This window comes from Aulonocara sp. 'chitande type north' Nkhata Bay, linkage group LG4, assembly GCF_057382095.1.
Source record: "Aulonocara sp. 'chitande type north' Nkhata Bay isolate Kocher_YH1m ecotype deep benthic linkage group LG4, A_spYH_male_GT1.1, whole genome shotgun sequence".
Classification (NCBI taxonomy): Eukaryota; Metazoa; Chordata; class Actinopteri; order Cichliformes; family Cichlidae; genus Aulonocara; species Aulonocara sp. 'chitande type north' Nkhata Bay.
The window spans coordinates 34,747,091-34,766,600 of NC_141347.1; the positions used below are offsets into that span (position 1 = coordinate 34,747,091).

A 19,510-nucleotide genomic window follows, 5' to 3' on the forward strand; every position below is an offset into this window, starting at 1 on the left:
TCCGGATGGCTGGTGTTGCAGACAGGTTAAAGTTCTGCGTTTGGTTGGATTTTATTGGAAATGACACTAGGAGTCCTGGTGAAGTGGGATTTAATGTAAAAATTGGAGGAAATGGTCAGGAAAAGCTTTTTCTTCATAATGTGGTAGAATGAGAGCAAACCTATCCGGCAGCACCTTTGGGACTGTGGGCAGCCAACTCTTCAGACACTCCAAGAATCACTGGCAGCACATGAAAGGACTGAAGAAAAAGCATGTCGTGCAGAGTTTCTGACACACGCTCTCTAAACTAGAGTTAAAAAGTGCCCAAAAGCTCAAAGCTATAATGTTTAATTAGGGAAAAGATGATGGATTTAGCCCCGGGTTATGCTCAGGCTATTTAACTTTGCACCATCATAGTGGTTTTACAAAGCTGAGCTCAGTGTGTTTAACTACATTGGATCTGATCAACGTGAACTTTGCGTTGAAGCTGGGAAGTCACAGATCAGCTTCACCAACAAGTGGTTTTCTCCACATGCTATTATTTTAGCGTAACACCAAATATTACCACAGCACATGTACTTTGACCTGCTGAAGTTAGCTAACAAATTGTCATTGGCAACATCCATGTACTAATGGCTGAAATGTTCGGTAAGGCATCTTTAGCCATTTGCAGGTCCAAATGTTCCCTCAGCTCCCAAATGCAAACACGCACTGAGGCACCACTGAGAGTAAAAACCATCTAAATTCTTTCAGCTCCAATAAAATGACCAGTGTGGCTGTTCTCCCAGGTGTAACAATAAAGTTCAAACATCCAGGCATCCGTGAAAAGGAGAATTTATGAGGTTCAGGCAAGTTGGTTGCATTCGCTAGCTAACTGATGTTGATAAAGACGATGTGCCTTGTTCTAACTGAATAACTTCTTTAACAATATCTAGTGTTGCAATAGTTTTGGATGTAAAAGCAACAGAAAATGATAACAGCAACATTTGGAGATTTATTGAAGGTGTGATAGCTATAAATGATCTACTGTTACAGAGCTGTGGTGTGGCTAACATGAACACATTACTGTAGGGAAGATGTAGCATGGTTTCAATCACCATCATATGGAGATCACACGGGAAGAAGACAGAAAACAGTTCAAACTAACACAACACCAAGTAGATGGACGGACTTGGAAACACGAAACTGCTTTTAAGAAGCAGGTTGTTTGGCAACTCCAACATTTACACCACAGAGGAAAGATGACAACTATTTAAGGAGTGTGCACACCTTTGTGACTGTTATGAATACAACAGTCAAACAGTATTAAAGATGGGCACAGCTGTTTCTTAAGTCCCTGTATGAAGTTTTGAGATGAGCATCGCCATCGTTCTCCATCTTGGTTGCACAAACTTGGACGTGATGAAGAAGGGGCAGGTCTGACTGTGAAAGTGCATGCTCATTGGCTGAGGAGTGGTTGACCAATGAGCATGCAGTTTCATGTTACACATGATCTTTCATTTGATACACAGAATGGCCAAGATTTACAAAACAGACTTGAAGTTGACCGACTGAGCCCATAAACTCAACAGCAAAGTGTTTACAGAGTCAAGCAAGACAGCCACCTTCCCGTAGACGTGTTTTTGCAACTACAGCTATCACCTTCTGGTGGCCTTCGGATCGGTTTAAGGCACTTCCACATTGGCTTCATTTTTTCCGACCTGGAAGCTATGTCCGTCTTTTATATAATCTATGGTACATCATCACTGCACTTGTTGTGTACTCAATGTGAACCCACTTATACACTCAAAATAGTTAGTGTAAGTATGGAAGAGTATGCAATTTGAGATGGCAATTATGTGTTAGCATGCTGATGTTAGCATTACTCTCAAAGCACCACTGTGCAGGACCTCTGAGAGCTGCAGGGATGGAAGATGAAGAAATATGCAGAACAAAAGATTCCAGTGGATCTCCATCTCCGGACACCTGAAAAACCGGTTAAAATTGCTCCGACAAGTACAGAACTTGACTTTGGCCTTTTCTTGGAGTGGATATTAACAGTGCTGTGCTTGTTTCACCCTCATCAGGCAACCTGAACCAAGTCAAACAAAAGAAATTTTTGTAATTTTCAGGTTGTTATCAAAAATGAGCAAATGTCACTTGAGTCCGGTCAGCTAGTCAGAGAGCTGTCAGGTCGGGTCTGTCCGAGCCTCTTCACGCTCCGGCTGCACAGCTGTTTCATTAGAGGCAGCAGGAAGGAGCAGGATGTCTGTAATGCTGAGCTCGTTATGTTTAATTTTTTCAACAATGTGCAGTCGGTTGTTTTGAAGTCTGGAATTTAACACTGCAGCTTGTTCTCCTTTGTTGAAAGAGGCTGAAGGAGAACACATTCATTCCACAAGTCTTCCTTTTCATTTGTAACACTTTCTACTTTTTCCGTGCTAGTCACTTTTCTTTATTTTTTACTTCCATACTTGATTGACCTCTTAATTCTTCCTCTTCCGATCACCTTCTTTCCTTCCTTCCTTCCTTCCTTCCTTCCTTCCTTCCTTCTTTCCTTCATTCCTTCACTCATTCCTTCCTTCCAATTGAATTCTTTACGTCACTCGTTTTCTTGCTTCTATTCTCCTTTGGAACTCTTGAAATTCTTTCCTGTTTTTTTAAACTACGTGCCCCCGGCTTCTTTCAGTTTATTGATAAAGTAACCCAGCAGCAGCGTGGCACTGATTGAAATGACAACTATGTGAGGCACAAAAAGTGACGCACACAGTCCCTACATGAGGTGCCAGCAGTGTGTAATGAGGCTAAAGACGCCGGGGGAGAGCACCTGTCAAACTTCATCTCAAGTCACCCATTTTTCCAGCTTCAGTCTGGCTTCCTCTAACCTGACAAGCAGGAGGAGATGCCTCACCGTGTCATGTGTCTCATTAACGTGTTACTGAGCTGATCTCGGAGTCTATTAAGTGCACGTCTTCAGCCGATTGCATGTGTGGTGGTGATCTCCCAAAAGTGACAAAGTGTGTTGTAGGTTCTCCTCTGACGCAAGGAAACCATTTAGTTGTAGTGTCTGGTGTCACGGGGACGCATAGCAACGCAAATGCTGCCTATAAATATACTTCCATGTCCAGGCTATTTTAAACCTGACGGGGTCGGACGACAGCGCTCAACTTCCTTTTACTTTAGAGAATTTATGTCCTGAAACATTCAATTAGTCGTCCAGCAGAAGAAAAACAGCCAATATTTAGACACATAAAGTGATGATGGTGGTGGGAAAAAAGTAACAAATAGAGAGAAGCTATGTGTTAAATTGTTACTAAAGTGATTCCGACTGCTTTGAGTTTAGGTGCAAAGGCTGACTGTGATTTTTAAATTTGCCAGAATAATTAACTTTCTGCAACTTCCATCAGAATCATCTTCCTTTGTCAGTTGATGTTATTTTTACATTTGCAAGTTTGTAATGTCAAATAATCTGTAAACTGGAAATCCACCGAAATGTAACTCAGCTAAAACTAAATTGCCTCATATTTTCAAAGCTGATTAACTTAAAAGCTATTTTACTTAACGAATAGAAATATAAAAATTATTATTTTTTAATTTAAAAAAGAAGAAATGTCACAGAAATGTCAAAATATTCAAGTTAAGTTTTTATTTGCATCTGTAACTCTCGATATCTGAACAAAGTATTGAGGTTGGTCTGCATGTTTTTGACATTTGTGGCAGTGTACAACAAAGGAGCTTTTACTCAAGTATTTTTATGCTTTGAGTTACGTTTCATTTCCTCTCCATTGGACAAAATTGTACTTTTATTTACCTACAAATTAAGATTTTTTTGGAGTTTATAAAATCCAAATTTTTGCCATAGATTAATCTATCCAAGAGTTTAGTTCACACAGGAACTAGAATTTAACAAGATTTGCTTTATACCATTTAAAATTAGTCTTCAAGCTTCTTTTTTCCACAAATCTTTACAAATTACAATTGTTTACAGAGCATTCAGTAGTCATCAGGATCATCCATAATGAAAGTAGTGATTATTAGCTGTAGCCCAGAGTGAAATAGGAAAAGAATGACTCCACCTTAATGAACTACAACAGTAAAATCCTATAAATATGTGAGTAAAAGTAATGTAGTTATTCAGTATCAGTGGCTGTTTTTTACATAAAGTACTTTTATTTGCTTGTTTGCAGTTACATCCTCTTATTTAAATTACATAGAGGTTCTGAGTACTTCCTTGACATAAACCAAAACGTAGCCTCTGCTTTGTTGTTGATATTTTAACGGGGCAGGCCGTGATGACTGTGTTTTGAATGAAATCTAAATTCTCAAGTGAATACATTGGCTTTGGATTTGTCACCAGAAGACATGTGCAGTAAATTTGTGCGAAGACTCAAAGGCACACCCAAGTACGTCATGAGAGGCAAAACATTTCCCTCAACTCAGCAGTGAAAGCCAATGACTGAATGTTAATAAAATAACTCATCGCTTCTCCTACTCATAAACTGTCTCTAAGAAATACAAACACTGACGTCAAACCTCTGAGAGTCACATTTCCTATGAATGTAACAAGCCTGAAGAAACAGTCACACTTACTAATCCACTCTATGAGTGTAAGGCGACAGCAAACTGGAGCATAACTGTGTGACCAGGGAATATTGACAGTAAAATTATCCTATTGGTCACATTTTTAATACCAATATTAAAATAATCTTAATTTGAATATTTATTAATGTTATGTGCTTCAACGATTATCTCTGTCCTAATGCATTTTTAATAATTTACTGATTTCACTCTCATCATGTGTGTTATCATTTTGGTAGTCAGCTTTTTGGTTAAGAAAATAGTCCTCTACTAACAGATATACATATTCACCTAGGAGGTGATATGAATCTTTTTGTCCAGCAGTGGTCAGTTCCTTTGGTGGTGGAAACATATTTTGTGTAGTATTATAGAGAACTCTGAGAAAACTGACATACTGTTATTTGTGACCTTACCTGTTTCCTAGTTTGTTTAGCTGCTGATTCAGTTACATCTGTTCTGTCCGTCATGTTCAAAGATGTTAAAATGTTAAGTGGAGGGGTGACACGATGGCTTGATGGATAAGACAGTGTTGCTACTCCATTTTTAATATACGTCATTCAAGCTGTAGCAAAAAGACCCACACTGTTTGTATACTGAATATGCCCCAGGTGACGGTGGGTGACTTTTGTGTGTAGTTAAAATTTTAGAAGAACTGCAAATAGAGGATTAAGCTGAGCTCACTGTGTCTAAAGGTAGACCAAAACCTCGTGTCCCTAATCAACATTACTAATGTTGTATTAGCACTTTGCTAAGTGTTTGATCTATGCATACACATGTTACCAAAAACCTGGTGATCTTAGCAAATGAAAAATAAGCTTTACATATTATATTTAATTAAATGTCACTCAATGGGTTTTAGAACACTTAGAACACTTTAGAACACTGATAATCTGGACACACACAGGCTAGCAGTTTCACATTTTTCTGCTAAGCTAAAGTGGCTACAGTGTTTGGGGCTAAGAAACAAAGCGAGTGGAAATAAAAACCCTAAAAAACAAAACTGCAGCATTTTGGGGACATTTTGGGGGCTTTATGGATGATTTCTCTCTTTATAAAAACTTTATGGTGGGTGGTATATTTATTTTTTAAATAACTTGCTTAAATGTAGGTGCTGTGGCTAATAGCCTAGCTATCTGCTAAGCATTTCCTCTGCTAATTTGAGTCACTGAACTGTACAAGAAGTCTATGGTCCAGTTTCACGTGGTGAAATGCTAGTATTTTATTAATCTTTTATTTAGCAGGTGTGTCTGTATGTGTGATGCAGTCAGAATTTTTGGATGCGGCTAGCTAACCATTCTTGCTAGCGCTACACTCCCCCCTTTGGTCTAAATACCGTCACTCGTGGCTCCACAAACCCAACATCGTAGCTAAAACACTTATGTTAGCTCTTCAAATTTCAAACCAATGGGTGACATGGCTACACCCATCTTTTATATACAGTCTTTCCTTTCAAGACGTACAACAAAACAAGACAAAACTAAATTAATTCTGTCCAGTTGCGACACTAACAACATGCTTGATAAAATGATTTTATTAAACATCATGATCATGTGATAACAATGAATACATGCAAATGATTACGCTAAAACAAAGCTGCTAGTTTAATTTTACACAATATGAGCTATAGACAGTAAAAATGTAGTTGTCCACATTAAGTATTGCTACATAAAATGTGGATGTATCTTTGCATTATTTTTTTTAAAGAAATGTATTACATAATATGATGAATATGTAGGATCAAAGTGCTTTAAGAGGATGCATATTCAAAATTTAATAGTCCTTCTCAGCCATTATAACGTACCATACTTCAAAAGCAGGTCATTTCTCCCCATTTCCTGCAAGATGAGACTTTCTAAACAGATATTTGCAAGTTGAAGCCTAGCAAATGAGGCGAGAGTCATTGTTCTGGACTTTTTCAAACCACAGTCCTTCCCGCTGCAATCAAAGGCAGCACATCCAACAGCCGATTAATGGGAGACTTCCTCTACGCCACTCCGCACAGTGGTAATTCATCTTAATTGTGATACATTCCTTCTGGCTGTGTTCCCAGCTTACCAGATGCTCCACGTCTGTTTGACAAATAAATCCCTCACAATGTCTGTAAAGCTTTGAATTCTGAGCCTTGAGAGTCGGAGCTTTTACAGGTCGGAAACTGAAGAAACATTCTGGACAACATCTGCCTTCAGCTGGTTCTTCATCAAACCGTGTCGAGATCAGGCCTTTTCAGACTCAGAAAACCTGGAGCTGCGTTGTTTAAACTGCCGCTTCAAGTGAAAATGCTCCACTGGTTTGCAACCAAGGCCGTTTGGCTCTCCCGCCGCCTCTCCTTCTTCCTCTCCAGCCGCACCTTCCAACAGATGGCACTGGACGCTAAAAGCAAGAGTCCTGCAGAGAGGAGCACCAGGCCAAAATAGGAGATGGTGGAGCCGTGCGAATTAAAGCTGTAAGCGACCGCGGTGACCACGATGCCCGCAATGAGCACTACCACACCAAACGGGATCGTGCAGCGATAGCAGGAGAGCTCTGCCCCGCCGGTGGCTGCGGTCAGCTGCACTTCATTAACTAGGGGGATGTTTAGGGCTGTCATGGCGACAGCAGGGCGCTCGGCGTTGTTGGCCTTCTCTGGTGTCGCTGGTGTTCTCATGGCCTCCTTGCTAGCGTCTTCTGGCATTTCAGGATCCAGCAGTCTTCTGTTAACAGACCACAGATGGTTCCTCGTTATTGATCTTTTCCCTGTGATCAGGATCTCCCAGTCTGTGGAGAAAGAAGCAGTGAAAGTGCTCAAACGTGTTGCTCAACACTGTAAACAGCAAAAGAAACTCTGGCAGAAGCTTTTTATTATAATTCAACACATTTCACAACTCCCCCCTCCTGACCACATGCTGCTTTAATAAACCCATGTAACCTCTTTGCACAATCCCAGCCGCCTCCTTCTGACCCAGTCAGAGGAGAATGACGCCGGACCACTCGTCCCAGCACGAGCTGAGACATTCCCTGGAGAGCGCAGGATATGACATTACAAACTGCTCCATGAAATGCAAGGAGCTTCGAAATCACAAACATCTTCACAAGCGCTCACCCCGCCTCCACACACACGCCTGCTGCATGGAAAGCTGAGTCACAATAAGTGGGTAGAAAAGACTTGCTGGGACTTTATCAGTCCAGATGTTTGAAATTGAAATTATTTAATCAAGTTTCTAAACATGAGCAGAATTTCCTCGCCCAATGGTCAGTGCTACACCTACAGGATTGTGTCTTCTGCAGCCAATACTTTGGGGCTCACTATTTCAAAATAATACAGAAGCCGCAGCATTTTACCACCAAAACTACTTCCCAACAGAGTGGAGACCCGTTTGGTTTAACTGTGTAATGACACTGAAAAACACAAGATAATAAAATCTCATCACCTTCCCTGTTTTCCTCCAGGAAAACAACTTTATCAAGATGAAGAAAGCCATTTAATGTCCAGCATTAAATTTAGACGCTGCGTTTGGTATCTGCTGGTATCTGATGTCTCACACTGTATGGATTTTAGTATCTAAAAGTCCTTAGAGCGGGGTCACCGCATAAATGAAGAAGAAACTTCTGTGTACATCAGCACACATGTCAAAATCTTTACTATCCACAAACAATGAAACAAAACAACCAGAAAAGAGAGCACAGATCTGTGTATTTCTGTTACTTCAAGTCAAGAAATGTCTTTTTTTCCCTCAAACAAAAGCTTTTAAAATTTGTTTTATATAAAAAATTAATAAATTTGAATAACTGTAAATGATTTACTCATGGTAGAAGCAGTGTAACTGTAACCAGTATGTCCCCCCACTCTTATTTATGAATCTTGTTTAATATTTTTGTGATTAAATATTTTCTTGATTTGAGTCGTCTTCTCTTAAAAGTAAAAAAAAAAATAGAGGACATAAATCATATAAATGTCAAACCCTAACCCTTTAGTTCAGCAGTACACAAAGTTCCTGTAAAGTGACTGATCTATTATTCATACACAGCTGCAATGAAAATGACCAGCATCGGGACAGACTGAAGAAATTAAGTGTTGTTTGTGGCTCTGGACCATTTAAAGAAGGGAGGATACTGTAGGGGGGAAAGCTGCAAGCTGTGAAGCCACAGGACTTTTAAACAACAAGAAAATGTGAAGAGTGGGGAACTCTCCAAACTAACTCTTGCAGGCTTTCTTAGTGGTAAACATGAAAGTTTGTTTATTGGGGTAACAAAAAATGAGGATTTATAAAGTTAAAAGTAAATCTATAAAATCTTAGCAAATAACCAAATCCAGTTCAGCTATAGCAACAAGCAGCAACACAGCCTGGCTTCAGCTGGTAACGATATATGTTTTTAATGTGTAGTAAATTTAGTGCAGATAGCCTGTTTTAGGTGGGAAATAAAGAAGAAAGCTTCGTTACCTCAGAGCCGTTTTCCATGTGGCAAAGTTTGCAAAGTGTCCCTCTGCTGCAGTGAGACTTGTCTATGAGCTGATGAATTATTTAACCAGACTAATCTAATTAAAAGTGAATGTTGTTTGTTCTCGCTCAGTGTTGAAGCTCACAGCGGACTCTCCGGGCTGGAATCTGACTCCCATTCATGAGAACTGCCGCACCGTAGAGTCGTCAGGTTAGGAGCTGCCAGCCGCACTGCCATCCTCATTCTAGCGGGACTGTTTCATGCGCCTCTGACTGCAGAGCGAAGATGGAAACCATCGGGGAAAGCTGGTGAATCCGGCGGTGCGTTTCAAAATAAAACGCGTTGATTGCCTGCCTTTATTTTGAAGTCCGAAGGTTTGCTTTGTTTGTTTTGTTACGCCTTGAGTTTATCAGCTGATAAAGGGCATACTGTGTAAGCGATGTAAATGAATGAAAGAAAAATAATGGCATATCACTCCATAATCTTTTATCATTATGACTGTTCACTGATAACATCAGGTTGGGCTGTATGTAGCCTGAGTAAACATTCTAACACCCTGCAATAAACAGTGCCTCACTTCTTTAGATTTATATCAGAATCAGAATCAGAATACTTTATAGATCACTAGGGGAAATTATTTTGGTTACAGTGCTGCAATATAAACAGTAACAAAGACAGACAATACACTAAGTAAGAAATAGACACAATATATACATGCATATATATATATAAGTCACCTATATACTGAGCTTTTCCATCCATCCATCCATTTTCTACCTCTCTGCTTCTTACCTGGGTCCAGGTCTTTCTTCTTCTTCTCCAACCTAGCCCTTTAGCCTTTTTTTTCTTAAACAGACTCATACAAGTTTTTATATATATTGACCAATTTAAGAAAAAAAATCATAATTATGGCTAATTATTAGAGTTTGTCCTGAAACTAGTATCAAACTATCAGAATCCACTATCTGAATCTGGCCATCCCAGATGGCAGCCTGGTTCTGCCAGAGGTTTCTTCCTGTTAAAAGGGCGTTTTCCCTTCCCACTGTCACAAAGTGCTTATTCATAGGGGATTGTTTGATTCTTGAGATGTTCTCTGTATTATCGTAGGGTCTCTAGCATGAACATAAAGCGCCTTGAGACTGTTGCTATACTTTTTTGAGTTAAACTGAAACTGAAAAGTTAAATAAAATCCATATGAAATCTATATTAGCTAGTTTTATTATATAATTGCACTTTATTAACATTACTAGAAAATTCATAATAATACCAGCATTTTTTTTAAATTGCTCTCATTCACGTTCATTTTGCAGCTTAATTAAATATCATTCTGAATAGAAGTGTGGAGAGGTCAAATCTGTACAGAAGCGTGATGTCCAAACATCCTGTACGTCCTATCTCAGAAATGCTCCTGTTTGCACTGCGTGTTTTATTTTGAAGGCCGGGAGCGGAAGTATGGTGCTTGGCTGCGGGCTGGCCGGTGTGTCACAGTGAGAGTCCATCATGTCGCTGCGGTTTACGGATGAGGAGTTCCAGAATGCGTGGAAGGAGCTGGACAAGCCGCAGCTGGAGGGAGGATGGGAGCTGTTCGTGGAGACGATGGGAGTGAAAATCTACCGGCTCTATGACAAGGTAGGAAATCTCCTGTCAAACTGCTGCTTCTGCTGCAGGAAAAGCGACTCGGCGAGCCAGTTTGAATGAATGTGGTGAGCGCTGCAGAGCCTGAACTGTCGCTGTTTTATGTTTCCACCTTTTCTCTGTCAAAACGTTGAGCTGTTATCAAGCTGAGTATAAGTTTAGTTTAATTTATTAGCAGCAAAGATAAACAGCAGCGGCTAGCATGGGGAAGAAGCCGGAAGCTGAGTGGGAGTATGTTTTTTCTCCACTCAGAAACTTGCTGCACCAGTCCAACCAAACTCCATTCGGATAGACGTCGATTTATAGTTGCCTTGCCTTGGGGCGTAAACAGACACCCTGACTAACCTCGTTGAAGACATTCTTGCATCTGCAATGATCCACCCTTCAATTCGGCACATCCCTGACACATCTAGGTTGGCTTTTTGGTTGATTTAAAACAAGATTGTCAGTGGAAGCCTAATGTAAATAACAATGAAAGTTTAAAATCTCAGTTATGAAAAATGTTTCTTCAAGGTTATGTGTGAATTGTCACCTCTGTTTACTTCAAAACATGCTGAGTGATATAAGTGAAATGATTCTTTGAACATTTTTCTTTAAAAACAAACTTTTGGAGAAAAAAAAACTATCTTATATCTAAAATAAATCACTTCAATTTGTACACGTTATAGATAATGGAATTTGGTATGACCTTTACTCTTAGAAGACATAAATGTACCTAATATATTTCTCATTCTAAGTATTGCTTTAGTTTTCTTGCGTAAAACATTGAAAAATCAATGTTAAAAGGAAAAAAACCCAAACATTTGAATCTAGGCCAACACAGTTCCTCACTGGGCGTGAGAAACGTAGACTGGCACTAATCAGAGTGGTGTGGTCAGGGCTTAGTTGCATAGTGTGGGTGTGGCATCATATGGCCTGCAGTTGGAAGAGAGAACTTTCATGTGCTGTTTGCAGGAAACTGGACTTTATGAGTACAAAGTCTATGGTGTGCTCACCACCTGCACTCCAGAGCTGTGTGCAGATGTCTACATGGACTTGACGTATCGAAAAGATTGGGATGGATATGTGAAAGGTAAAAAAACAGAAACAGCCCAGGAAGGCAGGGTTCACACCACATTTACTGTCTTTCTTTTATCTCTGTGTCTTCTCCGATCTTTTAGTCTTCATTAATGCTTTAAAATAACAGTTTCACTTTTCTTTCATCCCTGTTTTCATGCACATCTACAGTACCCAGCAGGTAACATGGTGTAGCTGTAGTCTTTTAGCTGAAAGCTGCTCATTTCAGTAGCATTTTCTGTGTTTTCTGTGGTGATAGCTTCTCAGTGTCTCTCCTTAAAAATATCCAGATATCAGAGGGGCCTACATTACCCATGAATGCCACTTTACAACCGACTGGCAACTAGTTTCCTGATTTTGGGTGTGTTAATATAAAGCAAGATTACATAAGAGCAAAAGAAGTGGAGAATAAACTAAAGATAATGATCAATCAGCAGGAAAACTTTAAAGGTAAATCTCTAGTGTATTAGCTGTAGTGTCTTAAACAGATGCAAATTGTTCTAGTATAGTGAAAAATATTAAAGTGAAGGAGAGAATAAAACCCAAAGATTTCCTTTATTATCCTTTCATTGAATCTAAAGCGCTCCTTCTCTTCCATGCAGTCTGTCTTGTGCAGTATGCAAACCACAACTTGTACAAATACAACCTGCTAGTGTTGCAAGTAGTTTTCTGTAAAGATGAAGTGGTTATTGCAGTATTTCAAGTATATTCCTTGAAAATATTCATTTCCTTGGCCATTTTTTCCTCATAAGACATTAAAATGTAATGGTTAGTATAGTTGGGGGTGGTTGTCCTTCTCTTTTCCCTAATTTCCCTCGGGATTAATAAAGTATTCTGATTCTGATATCATGTATTTCAGCTGATATTTATGTGCTTCTGTAGCTCATTGAATGATTGTGTCATTTTTCTTATTCAGAGCTATATGAGAAGGACTTTGATGGACAGTCAGCCATCTACTGGGAAGTGAAATACCCGTTCCCGCTGTCAAACAGAGACGTATCCTTCTGATCTGCACTAATACGTTCAGTTTGCATAGATTTGGAAAAGGCTGTGAATGCTTTTCTCAGCGTGTCATGTTCCCTAACAGCTTAAACCTAAGTATGTTTATGTGAGGGAGCGGAAAGACCTGGATATGGACGGCAGGAAGATCTGGGTGATCCTTGCCAAAAGCTCCCCGGAGACACCGTGTCCAGAAAAGAGCGGCGTGCTTCGGGTCAAAGACTACAAGCAGAGCGTTTCCCTGGAGAGTGACGGAGCTGGTGGAACTAAACGTAACACAATAAGATCACTTTAAACAATTGCAGTTATATAATTATGTTCATGTAAATAAATGTGTTTTTTTTAAACAGAAAGATTCCAGGTTCATGTGAATACATTTGCAGTTTAAATTATACAAATGGCCCATCATTTGAGCCGTTCACTGAAACGGAATAACATATATGCTCGTAGATTCGTCGGTGGCCCTGGTTTATCATCTGTTTTACTGTAAATGGGACCATAATTTACTAGATGAACATAATAAGTTATTAAATAAATCTTTAAATGAGTGATTGAATTTATAAACGCTTCTGAAAAGTGTCTACTGAAGTTGCAAATCAAGTGAGAAGTAGACTCATTTTCTCATAGACTTCTATGTAATTATTCCTCTTTTGAACAAGGATAGTCGCCCCCTGCTGGCCATTAGAAAGAATGCAGGTTTGAAAACGTGCTGCATTAGCTTCACTTTTCAGAATGGAAGGCTTGGTTGCAGAAACTGTATAAATATTGAACCGCCTGCTTGTGTTTCAGTTTTCATGAATTACTTTGACAATCCTGGCGGAAATATTCCCACCTGGCTGGTGAACTGGGCAGCGAAGGTGAGTCTATTGTGCCGGCTTACTGCAGTGCATGGAAACAAACACATTTAGAACTTTGCATGAAAAACTCTAAATCAGATGATTGCCCATTAAACAGATGGGTCAACTGCAAAGACAACTGCATGTAAGACTACATCCTCAACAGATACGTCTTCCTCTTCTGTGCTCTGTGTGGTTAACATACACCAAAACATCTGTGCATCACTCCTTCATCATTTGAAACACGTTCTGATTTATTAGTTCTTGTTTAAAGGGGCGTTCAAAGTCTTGCAGTGTTTAAGGCGTCAGTTTGCACCAGGGCCTCACAACCCCTGAAATGCACACGTGTTCATAGTTGACCTGCTTAAACTGATCTGTGATGAGAGCTTTAAAGAGGGCGTTAAAGAGTTCACTCGCAGGCCCGCGAGAGCTCCGTCCCTCTGCCTGCCTTCATGCTTTCCCATCGTTATGGTTCGCAGATGTGTTGCAGGCTGACGTCAATGCTTGCCACTCCTAGGTGGGTCTTCTTGGCACATGTGTGAATGACGCTCGCTGATAGAGATGCTCTTTGCGTGTGTTTTTTCAAAACAGAAAGGGGTTCCAGGGTTCTTAACGGACATGCAGAAGGCCTGCAGTAACTACAAAAACTACTGCCAGAAGAAATGAGGGCAGCTGACGGGAAAGCGGCTTCTGGTCAAGAGCTTTGGTTGATTTTTCTTTCTGTCTCTTTAGTTCTGGGAAGCATTTTTAAAATTGTATAATTACACTGAAATTGCGTTTACGGGATGAATGTGGCTTTGTGTGGGCTGCTACTTGTTTTTTCTAGCATGCTGTTGACTCAGGCATGACGTGCATGGCCGGCCACTCTGATTAAATAGCTGCAGGGAATCAATTCAAGTCCTTTGTGCTGTATTGATTAATACTGTGTTGTTTTGTTTGTGCAATCTATGCAAATTCCAATCAGGATTATTGGGATGCCGTGGGGTATTTTTTAAATTAAATGTTTATACAGAAGTTATAGGTTATTCCTTTTGGGCCTGTGTAGTGAAATCTTGTATAAAATGCTCCGACTTTGTCTGTTTCTATAAAGTCATTTACTGTAAATGTGACAGATGGATTATGTATTTAGATTTACTGAAGGTTTGAAAACACTGGAATCTGTTCATTTTCAATCCACTGCATGTAGTTTATTTAATCTCTTTCTGTTTCCGATGACGTGAAAATGAGAGTACCTTCTAAAGGTTTCGGGAGTTTTAGTCAAAGATGCAATATTATCTCAGATATTGTGTAAATTCAGGCTATATTTCCTGTTGATACAGGTGAATGTGGTTTTATCTGGTCATAAAAAGCCTATTACTGTGTAATATTGCTTTTATTGATGTAATTAAACTTTTATTTTAAACTAAAGCTGAAATTGTTGAGTTTTTCCACACACACTGACACTTGTGTTTGTTAAGAGAACAAAAATCCTGTGCTTTTGTTAAAAATGGTGGGTAGTTTCAAAATTCTTAAAAGGTAAAATTCAGTGTACCATAATTTTAATTCAGTTTCAATTCAGTTTTATTTATATTGTGTCAAAGCACAATAACAGTCACCTCAAGGTCCTCTACAGCGTCTCAAACTCGTGGCCTGGGGGCCACTTGCGGCTCACGTGACCGTTACTATATAATGTAATTTGACCTGGAAGTTATTGTTTTGTTAGGGAGGATTTGTTTGTTGTTGAGTGCAGTGTTAAGTTCTAAGAATGATTTAATATGAAGGCAACATGAGCAGAGAGTACAGTCGTGCTGAGGGACTGGCTGTGTTAGCTCAGTGAGAGAGTCGAACACTGTGTACACTGCATTTTTGTTTTGTTAAATATAGGGCTGCTCAATTAATCGAATTTTAATCACGATTACGATCTGGGCTTTCAACGATCATTAAAAATGACTGAGCCGATTATTAGCCCCTCCCTCGTTTATCCGCGACACCTTAAAGGCCGGTCCATGAAAATATTGTCGGGCATAAACCGGTCCGTGGCGCAAAAAAGGTTGGAGACCGCTGATTAAGAGGACCCGAGGGAAGCTCGGAAAGCTAAGCAGAAGTTATTTGGAGAGGAGAGTGACTGCTGTTGGTTGAAAAGAGAGTTTAAAAAAAAAACTTCAGTGGTGTTGCACACTATTTTATATTATTTTTTAAAGTCATTGTTAACCCTTTAAAGCCGGTCAGAGCAGCAAGCTCCGTTTTGTGTAACTATTTTTAAATCCCTGTAGAACCTGAACCATGTAAGCTAGCGCAATAATTTGTTTTGCATGTGAAACCGGAGGAGTTGTACTTACATCTCATACCATCAGCTTGTCCTCGGTCACGGTTTCCTTCCACATAAAGCTTTGCAAAAATTGCATAAAAAGCGCTTGCAGGAACAAAAACATAATATTCCAGAAACACGCTTCGCTGATCCGATCAGCTGTTCGTAACACTTCCCACAGTGAAACAGGCGTCAGCGCGAACTATCACATATCCGCCATTTCCTGGCCGAAACCGGAAGTGACGTCATTTTCGCGGAAATGTAGTTTTTTTTACTTGTAGGCCTTAAAGGCCTATACTGGTCATGTTTGACTTTTCTGAATAGTTTCTGGGATGCTTAGAACTCGAATTGCACTGCTGGAAATAGTTTATTTTGATGCACATGCTGTTTTCTTTGAAAATTTGCATCATAGGATTGTTTTTTTGTTTTTCCTGCAGTATATAAAAATTGGTGTATCTCCAAAATAAAACTATGAACACACTCAAAATAAGTTTCCTGTTGTTGTAAACTATTTTTTGCAACTTTTTTGTATTTAAAGTTTTGAGGGATAAGCCTCTTAAATTTCTCCAAGTAGAAATATATGTAAAAAAACAAACAAAAACGATTTTCAATTTTTTTTTGTAGTTTATTGCACTTTTTTGCAATTAATGTAATTACTATGGACTTAATTCATACATATTATTAAAATATGGGCTATAACAGTTGTATAGCAACTTGAAATGCTCCCATAAATGGCACTACAACATGTAAAAAAATAATATAAGCTCTGGCGGACTTGGTTCTATAGTAGGTCTTAAAGGGTTAAATAAATATCGTCAAATAATCGCGATCTCAATTTCAGTGAAAATAATCGTGATTATCATTTTTGCCATAATCGAGCAGCCCTAGTTAAATATGAACAAAATAATAGCAGCAGTGCTGCCACGTGTCTGTCCAGAAAGAGAGGACCAATGTGTTTGTATCGCCGGAGCACCACTTCCTGCCATAAAAGACATCTACAGGAAGCGGTGTCTGAAAAGGGCTGGGAAAATCATCAGAGACCCCAGTCACCCATCACATGGACTCTTCACCCTCCTGCCCTCTGGGAGGTGCCACAGGAGCCTCCGGACTAAGACCACCAGGTACCGGAACAGCTTCTTCCCCACAGCTGTCAGACTCCTGAACTCTGCCTCCTGACATCTGACCCACGTTAACACATGGACTGAACATACACACACACACAATGGACAACTGTACCCTCAAACACACAATAATAACATGGACTGAACCACCACTCACAATCACTAGCACTTTATATACCTCTGTAGGAACTATCTACACCCTCACTTATCTTAACTGCACTACTGTATAGCTCTGTGTAAATAATCATTCTGTACATTCGATAATCTTTAATCCTACAACTGTTTACAACTTGCATAGTTCCCATTTCTGTATAGCTGTATATCCCAGATTCTGTAAAGTTATTTATTTCATATTCTGTATAGTTTTTCATATTTATATCCTGTTCATAGCCTGTACATAGCTTGTACTCACTACAGCCTGTACATACTTATAGTTATAGAATATTCACAACATACTTCATACCGTGTACATTATAACATACCATAATAGACCCATTTCTGTAATATACTCACATATCTATATTATTGCTAATATATATTGTAATATATCTATATCACTAAAGCACTTCTGGATGGATGCAAACTGCATTTCGTTGCCCTGTACCTGTGCATGTGCAATGACAATAAAGTTGAATTCTATTCTATTCTATTCTATTCTATTTATTTGGTAGTTCAATGGGAAAAAAAATGCCCTCACGTTTGCAGTTTTGTGTTGTTATAAAATATTTGAAATTTAAAAAACCAAACAAAACCCAACATTTGCAGAAATATTTGTGGGTGTTTTCTTTTTTTAGTTTTTTGGACTACTTGAACACTAAATCGGCCCTCCAATGAGATGACAGTGCTAGCAGTGGCCCTCAGCTCATTTAACTGTGTAAGATAAAAACTCTACAATAATACCGAGAAACCCCAACAATCAGATGATTCCCTATGAACAAGCGCTCAGACAGTGGAAAGGAAAAACTCCCTTTTAACAGGAAGAAACAGGAGGCCAAAGGAAGGACGGTCATCTGCCGTGATCCTCCCCGTGGAGCAGGGACATGCAGAGAGGTTTAAAGGGGCGGGTGCTCAAAGTTAAAAAGGGGCACATTGAACCAGGCTGAATAACAACAACACACATTCATCAAGAATCTAATATGGGAAGGGCAGGGCTGTGTTGATCTGAGACTGTAGACATTAAAAAGTCCATAGGAGAGATGGTAGCTGATTAAACAAGTGTCATGAGATAATAACAAAATGCAAAGATTGGTGACAGCGCTTGGAACCATAAGGCAACAAAAAACTGTGACATAAACTCGGCTCTGCCTGTGAATCACTCTTTGCTTCTCTTCTTCCTTCCTTCCCATCATTTCATATATCACTCTCCACTTGCTGTCTATCTGAGAACAAGGCACAACTTGCTATTGCAATAAACTATAATCTAATTATCCACACCTAACAACTCTTGCACTTAATCTATAATAAAATGATGACAGAAAAATGTTATAGCACTGCCTTTAGTAGCCTCATACAGCGCCTACTGTTTCCTCCTCATGTCCTTACCAGCCATGTCTGCACAATGTTATATCATGAGTAATATTTTTTTAAATCCAGCTAAATAAAACACACACATGCACACACAGTGACATTTTAGACCTTCTTCAGAATACTGTATATACTATGGGCATCATGGTGCTGATCCAGAATCCTTACATTATTATTCATTACTAGAGCTACAATAATAAAGCAATGAGGAGGGGGAAGTAATAAATATGAAATAATGTATTTATGATGATTCCATTTGTTTCACTATCCACTCTGTGCAGGGCAAAGCTTATTACATGTTTAAACTGTAGAGATACAATCATTTTACTGCTGTAAAATCCAACTTTTGTCTTATTTAAAATATAAATCTAATATAATCTGCTTCTTAATGTATGTTCTTTAAAATACAGCTTGTGTTTTTTAATATATTATAATTATAATAATTATTATGTGGACATGCATATTAGATCGTTTTTTAGTGAAATATAATCCCTCCAGAAAGGCAGGAAATGCCCAGAAACTTACTCTAAAACTAAATATGTTCTAAATACTTTAAAACTAAATATGTTCCCTAAAACGGTGACAGAGCTACAGACCCATGACAGCCTTACACAGGTAGCCAGCAGCTATGACCAGCACTACCTGTGCAGTTAATAAAAGGACAGGTAATGTTTGTCGCGCTGTTGCACACACAGCACGCTCGTTTGTTTCAGTTCGTCAGTTGCAACAAGACATCTTACCAACGTGTACGTAATAAGCTAATACTCCTGGGTGCTACACACTACAGTGCACGCTGTGCACCTACTTACTGGGTTTGTCGCATCAGTCTGTGTCTCTGAGTTAACTTGTGTTTCTCCTACAGCTCCGGACCGCAAAAAATGCGCGTGCTCTTTGTGAGCTCGTTCCCGGCTCGTAACCAGCGCGTTCTGCCGTCGAGGGCGATCATTGGTTAATAGTGATCATGTGACTGATGCAAGCCAGATCCTTTTATTTAGCAAAACTGTGATTAATAGTTAAATATTATTGTTGAGGGGCACAGACAGGACTCTGCACGCACACACACATAAAAAAATAAATAAAAATTTTTTAAAAGTTGCCTC

The 19,510-nt window shown here is 39.3% G+C and overlaps 2 protein-coding genes across 3 annotated transcripts; one reads left to right on the plus strand and one right to left on the minus strand.

The window, feature by feature from the left end:
- Positions 1 to 6,057: 6,057 nt before the first annotated feature.
- Positions 6,058 to 9,690, minus strand: tmem100a (transmembrane protein 100a). Of its 2 annotated transcripts, none has more exons than XM_086290140.1 (2): positions 8,955 to 9,690; positions 6,058 to 7,290 (listed from the first exon to the last, which is right to left on the minus strand). In XM_086290140.1, the coding sequence occupies exon 2, from the start codon at positions 7,205 to 7,207 to the stop codon at positions 6,803 to 6,805; it is 405 nt and encodes a 134-aa protein (XP_086146266.1). In that variant the 5' UTR covers positions 7,208 to 7,290; positions 8,955 to 9,690; the 3' UTR covers positions 6,058 to 6,802. The 2 variants fall into 2 exon arrangements, with proteins under 2 accessions (XP_086146266.1, XP_086146267.1); XM_086290141.1 differs by lacking the exon at positions 8,955 to 9,690 and adding an exon at positions 7,442 to 8,893.
- Positions 9,691 to 10,404: 714 nt separating this feature from the next.
- Positions 10,405 to 14,885, plus strand: pctp (phosphatidylcholine transfer protein). Its single transcript, XM_086290142.1, has 6 exons — positions 10,405 to 10,581; positions 11,542 to 11,659; positions 12,560 to 12,639; positions 12,743 to 12,914; positions 13,432 to 13,499; positions 14,070 to 14,885. The coding sequence occupies exons 1-6, from the start codon at positions 10,453 to 10,455 to the stop codon at positions 14,142 to 14,144; spliced, it is 642 nt and encodes a 213-aa protein (XP_086146268.1). The 5' UTR covers positions 10,405 to 10,452; the 3' UTR covers positions 14,145 to 14,885.
- Positions 14,886 to 19,510: the final 4,625 nt, after the last annotated feature.

Excerpts from the sequence above, each read along its gene's own strand:
- tmem100a (XM_086290140.1), bottom strand. The coding sequence starts at position 7,207 with ATGCCAGAAGACGCTAGCAAGGAGGCCATGAGAACACCAGCGACACCA.
- pctp (XM_086290142.1), top strand. The coding sequence starts at position 10,453 with ATGTCGCTGCGGTTTACGGATGAGGAGTTCCAGAATGCGTGGAAGGAG. Across the intron at positions 10,582-11,541 it reads TCTACCGGCTCTATGACAAG|GAAACTGGACTTTATGAGTA; the intron begins GTAGGAAATCTC and ends TGCTGTTTGCAG. Across the intron at positions 13,500-14,069 it reads TGGTGAACTGGGCAGCGAAG|AAAGGGGTTCCAGGGTTCTT; the intron begins GTGAGTCTATTG and ends TTTTCAAAACAG.